This window comes from Macrotis lagotis, chromosome 4 (genome assembly GCF_037893015.1).
Source record: "Macrotis lagotis isolate mMagLag1 chromosome 4, bilby.v1.9.chrom.fasta, whole genome shotgun sequence".
In the NCBI taxonomy this organism is placed as follows: domain Eukaryota; kingdom Metazoa; phylum Chordata; class Mammalia; order Peramelemorphia; family Peramelidae; genus Macrotis; species Macrotis lagotis.
Window position 1 is genome coordinate 74,058,131 of NC_133661.1, and position 13,498 is coordinate 74,071,628.

A 13,498-nucleotide genomic window follows, 5' to 3' on the forward strand; every position below is an offset into this window, starting at 1 on the left:
GCTAGGTGGTGCAGTGGCTAGAGCACCGGCCCTGAAGTCAGGAGTGCCTGAGTTCAAATCCAGCCTCCAACACTTAATAATTACCTAGCTGTGTGGTCTTGAGCAAGCCACTTAACCCCATTGCCTTTCAAAAACTTAAACAAACAAACAAACAAATGAATGAATGAATGAATGAATGAGTCTGCATTTCCTGGGTTCAGACTGAGAGGGTGTCCATCATAGAGAGGATATATTTGGCATTTCTGGTTTTGCTATATCTTCTCAGTAAATATTCTTATATTTTAAAATCTTTAAAAATCAACTGAAATATAGGATGTATGGAAAGTGCTACAAAATTAGGTTGGAAGAGAGTCAAAATCTTGAATACCCTAATAAGACAGATTTTTTAAGGCTGTAAGAAGTCTCTGAAGGTTTTTGAACAAGGCTGTGTTCCGACCCCACTGATGTGTTAAGAAGACTGCTATGATGGCAATATAAAGAATCGGCTAGTCAAAGTAGAACCTCCAAACTCTGGGAGAAAATCAGGGAGAAAATATAGGAGATTCCTGCAAATCTTGACAAGGGTTAATGAGGGTCTTATCAACCTGGAGGAAGGCATGTGGGAGAAAACCCCATCAATCTGCACTTGGCCTTATGCTATTTCTACATTTTTATTAGTGACAGATGAAGACTAGATGGCATGCTAATCAAATCTGCAGATGACACAAAGCTTGAAACCAACAAACTGACTGACATGGATAGGATTCAAAAAATCTAAACAGGCTAGATCAGAACAGTGAGCAAAATTTATTAAGATAAAATTCAGTGGAGATAAATACAATACTTAGGAGATTAAGAAAAATAAATTTTATAAATACAAGATGAAATAAGAACTGGAGGAGAGAGGGTTTAATGCAAATCCAACTCAATATGAGTTAATAGTGTAACATGGTAATGAAAGAGATGAAAACAGAATAAGCTAAGTGATAACTCATCTTCACTCTGCCCTAGTCCAACCACACTTGAAGAATGATGCTCAGCTTTTAGGAAGAACACTGTTGAATGAGAAAATGTGTGGAGTGGAATGACCAAGATATGAAGGGTACTGGAAACTATGCCATATAAAGAACAGTCAGTGGAACTGGGTGGAGACGTTTGTCTACAGAGAAGCCATAGGATGTCTTCCTGTATTAGAAAGACAGTTATATAAAACTAATAGACTTATACGGCTTTGCCCAAGAAGGCAGAACTAGGAACAGTGGATGAAAGTCTTCCCAGTAATGAGTATTCCCAGAGTGGAATGAGTTGTCCAAGGAAAGGTGGTGAATTCCCCCCATCCCTGGATGTCTTTAAGCAAATTCTAGATAACTATCTGTCAGATATGTCTCAAAGGGGATGCACAATCATATGGATCAAACCATATGACCTTTGAAGTCATAGGATTATGCATCTATAACTGGAAGGGAAGTCAGAGGACATCTGATCCAAACTCCATCCCTCCTCTCTCCTCATTTTATAGTCTGGATGTAGGGTCAGCCAAAAAAGGTTGGGGTTAGATGAGCATGGAAGAAGGGACTTTCACCAAAGGGTAGAATATAGAAGGTGAAGTTAAGAGACTTGGCCAAGGTCACATAGTAGGTGTCTGAGGTGGGTTTTGAGTTGGATTCATAACTGGCACTCTTTCCACAATGGCAATCAACCTTCTCTGAAAACAGCTCTGGATTTGATGGCTAAGTAACCTTTGAGAAAGCATTTTCAGTAGGAAGGTGAGGACTGAAGTCAGATTGGAAGGCATTGAAGAAATGAATACATTAAACACTGACTATTATTTCTAAAGGTCTGACTATGAAGAGAAAGAGAAAACAAGATAATAGTCTAAGGATGCAAGAGAATCAAGATTCCCAGCAATCTGGGGAGAATCAAGGGATTTTTCATTTTTAGGGAAGTATTTCAATTCAATTCACAATTTCATTCACAAGAATTTCTTGTGGGGAGGGAAGCAAGAATGGCAGGGGGGATTGTAAAACTCAAAATAAATCAAATCTTTTTCAATTTTTTTTAAAAGAAGTTTATATTCTACTAGAGAAAAACAGCAGGGACTCTATATATTCTACCAGGGAATAAAAAAATGCCTAGAAAGTAAATATAACGTCATTAGCATGGGGGAGGAGGGCTGTTGCATTAATTGGAAAGGACTTAAAGGACAGGGAACAGGTGATACTGCCTTGAAGGAAAGCAGTGATTATGAGGTCCATAGGTAAAGCTTTGCAGGTCCAGGGAAGTCTGGGAGCTCCACCCCCATCCCACCCCACCCCCACCCAGTATCCAGAGCACAGCGGGAGTAATAAATAATGGGAGAAAATGATGACAGTAGAAGACAGTTGGCCACTGACTTGTGATTAACTGTTTTACTAATGTTGCACAAACACACACACACACACACACACACACACACACACACAAACACACACAAACACACTCTCTACTCATCCCTACAGACAACACTCCCGGATGCAGAGGATCATCCCAGAAGCTTATGGGCTTAACTGCTTCAAACAAAGAAGAAAGCCCCGTTACTACAAAGACATCTTTAGGGGCCCTTCCCTTAACAGAACTTCCTTTAGCCCTGCTTTACAATTTGTTGCCAAGGAAACCCCAGGGGTGGGTTCAGGATGAGTGTCCATTTATGGTCAGCAACTCTGCCCAGCCCCAGGCTCAAGCCTGTACTTTCAAAATCCAACAGGGTTAATAATTAAAGAGTGGACAGTTTCTGATTCTAGGATTTGAAAAGGGACCTGGCACCCTGCTTACATAACCCCATCTATTTAGGTGGGAAAACAAATCCTACCACCCTAGTCAGCTAAACTCAAAACTGGCTCTGAATTTCCCTATCCTTGTAGAGTCCATGACCCTAGCGATCTAGAGACAAATGAACCCCCACTCCCATTCCCACCCTCATTGAAAGGAAAACAAAGAGGAAAGATTTTGATATAGGTGCTACCAATTGAGATGTAGCCTAAGAAAAATATCTAGAGCTAGTGGATGATAGAGATTACATAATAGAAAACATCTCAGGAGATGCTGAAGCTAGACTATAAATGGAAGCTTTATGTTAGTGGAGGGGAGGCCCATGACTATTTCTGAGGCACAAACAAATTTAAAGAGCTTGGGGGTGGAGTGGGGTGGAGATAGCAATAGGTTCTACAGCTAGGGCACAGGGACTCCCCAGTAATATAACACTCACAGCCCTAAGTCAAAGTATAAGAGATATTGGCTCTACCTAGAATTTCCAGAATGGAATGCTAATATGCTCAAGTCTGCCTCTCTTTCCATATATATATATATATGTATATATATATATATGTATATATACATATATATATGCATCTATATCCATCTATCTATATGTGTGTGTGATCTGTGAATTCCTTCAACAATATCTCAAGAGGAGATATACTATAAACTCAAGAGGAGATATACTATAAACCCAGAGAAAAGAGGGATTGAGAATGCCCCAGATGGACAATTTACAGAGAAAAGTACTAGTTCAACTTCACATGCATTTATTAGGCACCTACATGCATGTATGTATGTATAAAACCTTTGCTCCAGCCTAAGTTGTCTCCTTGTTGTGTCATTCTGTGACATCCTTATTCCTACCTCCATGTTTATGCTCATATTGTCCTCCTTTCCCAGGATTATAGAACTTAGAACTGACTTGTCCAGAGTCATACATATCTGAGTCTGGCACAAGCCCTCCCGACTTCAGGTCTAATGCTAGAATCACTTCACCACTCTGCCTGTATTCATGAAGTTAGGTATAGATGAGTCTGAAGAAGAAAAGCACTTTCCCAATAACAGTACAATTCCAATTCACTGAGGACCTCTCAGACTGTGCCCTATATACAGTAGGTGCTTTATAATTATACTGAATAATAGCAGTTGGTGTTTTCTCTTTTCTACAGGTAAAGAAGCAAACAATGTCAATGAAATCCTAATGAACAACTGTCATTCATTATTACCTAAGATAGGCATTTCCTGAGCCTCTACTCTCTGAAAGGTATAGTGTTCACAATTACCCCAGCCTTTGCTCTTTTCCTAGAGTCAAGACAAGGTTTGAAATTTTCAAGCCTTTAATTTTAAGCCCGTGATTTTATCACAAAATAAATTCCTACAAGCCATGGAGAGCAGAATGTTTTAATTTTAAAAGAAATGTGCATTTATTTTTTAAGAAACAAATATCTTAAAAATGTGTTTCCTGTTGCATCCCCTTGACCGTTGAGCCATAATGTAATCTCTTGCCTACCCTTACGACCAAGTCAGAATGTTTGAATGAATGAATAAATGAGTTCAAAAATCATCTCTGTTACTCTCTATTTTTGTGACTCTGGGCAAAGCACTTAACATACTGTACCTCAGTTTCATCATCTGTAAAATGAGAGGGTCAGACTCCAGTACATCTAAAGGTCCTTCCAACTCTCAAGTCCTAAGTTCCTAAGAACCATTGCCTTCCATTCTGCCTCCAGCCTCTTACTTCTTCCTTAGTTACCATCTCTGCCTGCTTGTTGGCTTCCCCTAGGGTTTCCATGCCCATATGTCTCTCGGGGTACACCCTGTTTCTTCTTTGGCTCAAATGTTGAGTTGTTAGTTGCTTCATTGGGACCTTGCTTTATCCGTGGGCTCCGGTTGAGATGTGTGATCCCATCTAATTCCTGCCCAAACCAAACATGCAAGAAAAGGGCTGATCACCAGAAACAAATGTTGAATGTCCTCATAAAGACATTCTGGGAAGAACGGGACCTAGAAAGGAATGACAGAAGACAGGCAAGGGTATTTTCTGCCCTCCTTACTTACATGAGGCTGAGCAGTTGTCAAAAACTCAGAGGTCAGCAGGGCCAGAGTCCAGGACGTCCTGGATCCCCTGGGAACAGACAGGAATGTCTTCTCATGCAGGGGAGGACGAGATCCGAATAGCAATGGATGGCACGCCTGGAGAAAAGGGAAGGAAAGGCCAGAGTCAATCAGAGCCCAAAATGAAAGAGACTAAGTCACCAAGCATGGAGCCAGGGCACAGTCCAGTAAGGAGGCCATTCAGTCCTCTTGCTGTAAAACCTTCTGGTGACTGACCAAGTCCTCTTTTTTCATGGGTTCTAAACATACATACATACACTCTAAACACCCAAACACACAGACATCAATATAGAGCTGACTACATCAGCTCAATGATGGACTCACCCATTCATTTATTGAGAACTTGCCGTGTTCATGTAAAATGCTATGGGAGATTTGGAGAGTGTAAAAAAAAAAAAACTGACTTCACAGACCTTGCAGTACAACTGGGCAGAGAACATGTGTATATAAAAAGGCAACAGAAAGAAGAGACGCCAAGCAGCTCTACAGGGTTAGCTGCCCAAAGGGGTCACAAACAGGAAAAAGGAAAGAATTTTGGATTCAAAGTCAGAAGTAGGTTCTAGAACTGACTCTAACCTTTGATGCCTTCTAGTACAACTAATACTCAAACTCTTTCTAAAAAAAAACAAACAAAAAGCAAATAAGTTCTGGATTTCTGTGGGCCTCAGTTTCTTCATCTGGAAAATGGAGATTATAATACCTACTTCTCAGGAATGGTGGACAGATCAAAGGAGAGAATGGAGATAAAAGAATTTTGAAAAATATATAATGTCATTCAAATGAAAGGTCTATCATACCCCAAAACAAGGACTAGCTTTGGAGCCTCAAAAGCCTCAATACCTAGAAGTTCTAGAATTTCCCTTTGATAAGAATCATGACCCAGGGATGGGATCCAAGCATTCCAACTATAGACAAGGAAAAACTAGCTGAAATATCAGCCTGTTCAGGCAAAAGTAGCTCTCCAAGCTCTGGGAGAATCAGAGGATAGATCTTTGAGCTCAGAAAAGAGTTGACTACCATAAATGTCAGCTGTGGGAACATTTTGTTTTGAAAACATATCAACTAGAGAATGACCTCAGCTGGCACCTGCAGCAAACCAGGGAATCACACAGTTCTGGGGCATTCACCTTCACAAACTCAGCAGGAGATTCTGTGTACTGAGCAGGGGTCATCCAGGCTTCACAAGGCCAGGCTCCCCTCCAGGACTCTGCTCTGGCTCAGATTTTTAAAAGGGCTTTGGAAGATGGGTAGAGGAAGAAAGAGAGGACTAAGAGAGATAAGAGAAACACAATGAGATGGGGAGAGACAGAAGAGGAGAGAGGAGAGGGCTAGAGGTAAGGTGGGGAGAGAGAGACAGACAGAGACAGAGAGAGAGAGACAGAGGCAGACAGAGAGAGAGACAGAAAGAGACAGAGGCAGAGATACAAAGAGGCAGAGGGAGACAGAGACAGATAGAGACAGAGAGCAACCCAAAAGGTATCATCACTTTTGCCTGTTCTTGCTGCCATATGGTACCATTGGGTTGAATCACCCAGTCAGCCAACCATCCCTCCCAACAATAAATTAACCTCTCTGACTAGAAAACAAGTGCCAGATGTCAAAGTTTCCTCTAGATGTAACCTTGAGATAAGAAGAACTTTATCAAAGACCCCCAACTCCTTTAACTGGTCTCTGGGGATGGAAGGAGGAGGATATGTCAGATTACAACTCTCCCTGAAATATCCTTTCTCCCAATCTGACCTATCTTGGATTCACTTTACCATTTTTTAATTTAAAAATAAAATAATTTTTGAGGCAATCAGAGTGAAGTGACTTGACTAGGATCACACAGCTAGTAAATGTCTGAGGTTACTCAGGTCTTCCTAACTTCCTAGCTGCCCCTGAGAACATAGATCACTTCTATTTCTACAAAGCATTGTTTTATTCATTATATAGAGGGAATAAGAGGAAGCTGGACTCAAGAGTTAGAAGATGGAGTTCAAATTCCACCTTAATCACTAGCTTTGTGATCCTGAACAAATTTCTTAACCTCTATGGACATCAGTTTGCTTGTCTGTAAAATGTAGATGGTGGGGCAGCTAGGTGGCGCAGTGAATAGAGCACTGGCCTTGGAGTCAGGGGTACCTGAGTTCAAATCCAACCTCAGATACTTAATAATTATCTAGCCGTGTGGTCTTGGGCAAGCCACTTAACCCCATTGCCTTGAAAAAATCTAAAAAAAATGTAGATGGCAATAGAATCTGTTTTATAGGGTTTTCTAAAAATTCAACTTTATTTATTTTTAGTTCTGAATTCTCTCCCTCCTACTTCCCATCACAAGGTTAATAACACTAACAAGTGACATTTCCTTGGCATTTTAAGGTTTGCAAAGTTCTTCACTTACATGATCTCTTTTAACTGCTATAAATATTATCAACCCCATTTTACAGAGAAGTATGATCAGGGCATATCACTGAATAACTTGTGTTGGAGCAGAGGTCTCAAAATAGTGACTAAATGTATTTGTAAAATGTTGAATACAATATAATATAACATAGATAATGATTATTTGTGGTTTTCTAAGTCAATATAGGGCTGCAGGGAATACTATTTGAATATGACTCAAATGACACAGAAATGATACAAGAAGCCAACTTTGAAGCCAAGAAGACTTAGGTCTTCCCTGGATTCAAGCCCCATATCCTGCAATTGCAAGGAATTTGTGTGAGCTTCCATTGCTCTAAGCAGTCTCTGAAATGCCATATAGAAGAAAAGTTGAAGACCTGTATTGATGGAGGTTGATTCCTCATAAAGGGTCTTCCCTATGCCATTGAAATCCTAGGTCCCTATGAGCAACATAAGTTGCTAAGTGACAAAGACAGAATTTGAATCCAGAAATCTTTATAGATCTTGAAATGCTACTATCACATCCCTGTCAGAACTCCCAGAGCATTTGCCCTGTAAACCACTCATTTGGCACCTTATCTTGACTAGTCAAACATGTGTGTAAATGTCTTCTCTCCACAACTAGATTGACACGAAAGATCATAGGATCATAGACCTAGAAGGAACCTTAAAGTCATCTAGTCCCACCCTGTCCCTTCATTTTATAGAGAAATTAAGTGACTTTCCCAAGGTAACTAGGAGTAGGGAATATCTGGAGGTAATTCTCTGTACTATTCCCCAGGAACCTCCTTATTGACTTGACTGGTGGGTGCAATTTAGAAGCCAATACTTAAGGAAACAGAGCCTGAATCAATGGAAGAGACAGGCATATCCACATAACATCATATGAATTTTTCCGACACAAAACAGAGACCTAGATGTGAATGGATCCTAAGGATGACCTGCAAATTTAGGTTTCCCCTTTCCTATCTCAATTATAAGCTCTTTAAGAACAGGGACTATCTTTTGACTCTGTATATCCCCAGTGCTTGGATAGTGTCTGGCACATAGGAGACATTTAATAAATATTTATTGATTAGTTGATTTTCAATTCAATAAATATTTATTATCTACTGTATATTCCACTATGTGCTAGGCTTGAGAGATATTCAAAGTTATTCAAAGTGTTTGCTGTTGTTTAGCTGTTTTTCAGTTGTATTCAACTCTTTGTGAACCCTTTTGGGGTTTCTTAGCAAAGATCCTAGAGGGGTTTGCCATTTTTTTCTGTCCATTTTATAGATGAGGAAACTGACGCAAACAAGGTTAAGTGATTTGCTGCCCAGGGTCCACACTTAGTATGTATCAGGTCTGGCAAGACTGGCCTCTATCTACTGAGTTGCCCTGACTGGTTTAGACTGAGACTAAGCTTCTTCTTCAGCAGATTGGCTAAATCCAGAAAATCCTGAGGATTCCAGAGTATTCCATAGATTCTGTTATCTATTAGTTTTCCAGACCCAAGACAAGTATATTAAAAGACTATCATTCTCAAAAGATTAGAGGCATTTAATGGTGGAGGGTCAAAGAAGGAGTAACTTTAGGAATGTTACATTTAAAGTGAGAAAGAGTAGGGAATAGCTGAACAAATTACAATCTCCAAATATAATGAGATGTTATTGTGCTGTCAGAAACAAAGTATATGAGGAATTCAGTGAAATACTAGAGGTATTGTATGAGCTGATTGATAGAGAGCAAAGAAAGCAGAACCAAGAGGTCAGACATTACACACAATGAGCATAATATTGCAGATGAAGACCTGGCTAATAGTCACTTGAACCCAGATTAAATCTTTTGGTCCACATTAGTTCTAAGAGTAGCCAAGATGGCACAGTGGATAGGGTGTCAGATCTGGAGTCAGGAAGTCTCATCTTCCTGAGTTCAAATCTGACTTCAGATATTTTTTAGCTGTGTGAGCCTGGCAAATCACTTAACCCTATTTACCTTAGCTTCCTCATCTGTAAAATGAGTTGGAGAAGGAAACAAACCACTCCAGTATCTTTGCCAAGAAAACCCCAAATAAGGTCATGAAAAATAAGACATGTCTGAACAACAACAACAAAAGTATTAGTCCTGGAAGACAAATGATGAAATATGCTTCTCTCCACTCAGTTGCTGGAATGGAGAATGGAAAACAATGGATACTGGTTATTGCTATGGTTAATTAGTTTGTTTTTGTTACAAAGACTGCCACAGGCAGGAGAAATGTAGGGAATATATAAAAGGAAATGACTAAAGGAAAAACAGTTATCAGTAAAGCTTCAAATAAAATTAAAAGGAAGCCAAGGTCATAGAAAAATGTCTAAATTTGTTTCATGAGAGAACTGGTCTGTAGGATATATCGCTAGGACCCAGGGACATGTAGAGACTGAGATTTGGACAAGCATGGAAGTTAAATAGGGACAATTTAGTTAAGTGATACAGCCATCCAAAATATGCTAGCTAGATTTTTAATGACTTTTAACACTGTGGATTGTACTATATTTACGTGTTGTTGTCATAAATAAACTATGAGTTCAAAAAGAAGGATTTGCTATGAATGAGAAGTCTGGGAAGATCCCATGAGAAGGGAAGAAGAGACAACTGTCTCCAAACTGTAAAAGAAGGGTAAAGTCTGGCTAGAGAGAGGAGAGCCTTCCAAAACAGGGGAGTTAAGAACAAATTTGTCAATACAGGAATGTGGAAGACCTAAGCTGGGGCAGGAAAGAGCTCAGTTTGCCTAGTGTTTGTATAAAATGAAATATAGGAAGTATATTTTGGGGTCCTGATTTTAAAAGGTTCAAAAGAAAAATAATATTCATTGCTTGCTTAAAAACAAAAGAATGTGTTGTCAAATAGGTTTGTGAAAAACAAATGAAGAAACTTTATTTTGATAAACAATTGGGGAGACTGAGAAGGTTTATGAGCAAGGAGATTGGCAGTAGTGAAACATCTCACAAGGTGGAACAATTGTGTCAGTATCAGCCCAATCAAATCAAAAAGAATTTATTAAGCACCTACTATATGTTAAGTAGGAGGATAGAAAAAAAAAGATTAAAAACAGTTCCTGTCCTCAAGTAGTTCATATTCTAATATGGAAGAAAACCTGCAAACAACTGTGTATAAACAAAATACAGACAAGATGAATTTGGGAAGGCACTGGAATAAAGTGGATCTGAAAAGACTTCTTGCAGAAGGTTGGATTTTTTAACTGAAATTTGAAGAAAAGTGAAATCATCAGGAAAAAAAGATAAAAAGGAAGAGAATTCTATGCATGGGGTACAGCCAAGAGCAATGCCACAAGTAAGGGGATTGAACCTTTTGTAGGAGGGGTAGTGAAAGGGTTCGTAAGATGAGTAAAGCTAAAGAAGACTGGAAAGAACAATAGAAAGGGATCAAATTATTAAAAGTTTTAAAAGCCAGAAAATTTTATATTGGATTTGGGAGGTAATAGAAGCCATTGGAGGGAGGAATGAAAGGTGGGAAAAAAGGGAAAGCGACTGGGTCAGATCTGAATTTTAGGAAGGCCAATTGTATTGTTTCAGGGAGGAAAGTTACTCCAGTAGAGAGTACACTGACATAGGAGTCTGAAGAACTGGGTTCAAATCTCACTTTTGACACTTGGACAAACCACAACCACCTGAGGCAGTATCTGTAAAATGAGGGTTTTTGATCTGGACAGTCTTTAAGGACCATTTAAGTCCCAGTTCTGTGATCCTATGAGTGCAACTATAGCTAGCTCTTAGAGAATAAGAATGATGTCTTCCCTTGGACCTTATCCATACTGAACTGATTTTTGTTAAATGGATGGTTTGTTGTGTTTTCTTTATCCAGAAACGAGCTATTCTGTTTTGTTCTACATTTCCAGATTCCTTGATTCTGCTGGAGAAGCAGGTGGAGGGGAGATCTGGCACCAAAACAAGAGGGCTTTTCTGCTTAGCCCAAGAAAAGTCTCTTGTGCTTCACCAGAAAGAAGATATCACTACTACTGGAAAGGATGGCACATGGCAGAGCTCAAGGTTAGCCTCGGACGAGTGACTGGCTGGCTGGGTGTTTATGGGAAATAACTGTCTGAGGGTATACGAGGAGGAGCCCAGGATGTTCCACATGCACTCTTTGGGGTTCATGCTTATTTGAATTTTCTCCATCTCCCAGAAGCTTCCCAAGGTCTCAGCCAATCCCTTATTCAGTATGCTAATAGATGACTCCGCCTTTCCTTGCCCTCCAGATCTGACCTCGATACATTTTCGGGATCCTGTTGCAAGAGCCTGACCCAGAACCCGAGCTAACTCCGCCTCTGGTCCTTTGGGAAAGGGGAACCATCAAAAGAAAACTTAGTAAATACAGCTTGGGGGTGGGGGGGAGGATCAAAGGGGAGGGTCAAAAGCCTCCCCGCGCCAAGCCTAACAGGGATGTGTGGGCTCTCTCCTTCCTCCCTTCTTCAGGCCTCCAAGCGTCCCTTCTGGAAGGGCCCCTCGAGGCTATCGGCTCCCCTAGCCGAGGAGCCGGTGGACGTAACCTGCCCTGTCTTCATGCAGCAGCCTTCTAGGGGTAGGGGCATCCTCCTCCGGCGCCAGGCGCGCAGAGCCCCTGCTGCCCACCCGCCCACCCTGCCTTTCCCCAGGCTTCGAAGTTGGGGGGTGGGGGAGAGTGACCTTCCCAAAGCCACCGGAGAAGGAAGCTGTGTCCACAGGGACGGGGGGCGGGGATGGAAGATGGGGGGGGGGGGTGACTTGAAGGCGCCGGGCCGAGCTGACCGCGGGTCCTCCAAGCCTTGGCCCCCCTCTCCTCCTCCCGCCTGGGGCCCCCCACAGGGGCTCCCCCAGAGCCGGGGGAAGAGGCGCGCCACCAGGCCGGCTGATGCGCAGCGGCAGCGGGGACGGCGGCACATTGGGGTTCAGCCCCGGGGGATGGCAGCGGCCGGGCCGGGCGCGGGGGGCTGCGGGGGCCCGGGAGCTGGGGGGGGGGCGTAGTCCGGGAGAGGGAGAGGTACCTGGGTCACGTGGCCATTGCCAATCTCTGGGAGCGGCGGGCAGCTCCGGCCCGGGCAGAGCCGGCTCTCCGGGTGCTCTCGGCGTCGTGGCGTCACAATGGGCCGCGTCGGAGGACCCGCCCCTCCTCCCGCTCCAGGGAGAGATGGGCGGGAAGGGGCGAGCTCCCGGGCATCTGGGCCAGGCGGGCCGGGCCGGGCGGGCCGGGCCAGGCGGGCCAGAAGGCCTCCATCCCCGGGGCCGGCCTCCACCCTCCTCCGCTCTGCCGTCCCGGCAGGCGACTCCTCAACGGGCCCTGCCGTCGGAGCATCATCGTCCGCACCCCAACCCAGGAGCACCCACCGAAGCTGCCCGTGACCCTAGGGCGCCAGAAGCTGTACTAACGAGGCCTGGGAGCGACTCTTGAGCACTGAAAAGGCCGACCTAGATGGGAAGCTTTGAGGGCCGGCCCAGGAATAAACCACCAGGGAAAGCGCTAATGAATCACCCCTTGGCGTCAAAGCGTTTCTAGTCACAAAGGAAAAAAGACCATTATCTGGAGATGGTGTGCGGCTGAGCTTTCTTGCTGATCCTCCAAGGACATCATCTATCGCTTTGGAAATACAAGGGGGAGGGATGAAATCATGGCACCTCCTTTTCCTCAGCCATCACAGCTTTAACTCTATGATCCTCAATGTAAACGTGCACACACACTCTCACTGTCCCAAGAAATTCGGATTATTCACTAAAAGAACAAACAAGCTTAAATACTTTGGCCACAAAATAAGAAGACCCATACTTGAACAAATAGACCTTGATGTTGGGAAAGACTGAAGGCAAAAGAAGGGGAGGCAGGGAATAAAATGGACTGGAGCACACACTCTTACTGTGCCAGAAATTAATTCAGATTATTCACTTCTGAAAGAACAAAAACTTAAGTTGAAACTTAAATACTTTGGCCACAAAATGAGAAGACCCATACTTGAACAAATAGACCTTGGTATTGGGAAAGACTGAAGGCAAAAGGAGAAGGAAACGGCAGAGAATAAGATGGATAGATAGTGTCTTGGAAACAATGAATATGAACTTGTCAGACTCTAAGATATAGTGGAGGAGAGAAAGGCCTGGCAGGCTGAGGTTCATGAGATAGTCAGCCAGAAGCTTAGATAGAGCTATCTAAGATTGATAAATCAGTGGACAGATAGATCAATAGATGTATAGATATCGACAGAGATATTATA

General features: G+C 42.4%; 1 protein-coding gene across 1 annotated transcript in view; it reads right to left on the minus strand.

The window, feature by feature from the left end:
- OGDHL (oxoglutarate dehydrogenase L) overlaps nt 1-12,385 on the minus strand; it is a 62,978-nt gene extending 50,593 nt beyond the window's left edge. The window contains exons 1-2 of the mRNA XM_074233139.1: nt 12,281-12,385; nt 4,834-4,968 (exon numbers count right to left, since the gene is read on the minus strand). Of these exons, the coding sequence (XP_074089240.1) occupies nt 4,834-4,835 (2 nt within the window). The 5' untranslated portion in view covers nt 4,836-4,968; nt 12,281-12,385. The remainder of the gene's footprint in view (nt 1-4,833; nt 4,969-12,280) is intronic.
- Nucleotides 12,386-13,498: the final 1,113 nt, after the last annotated feature.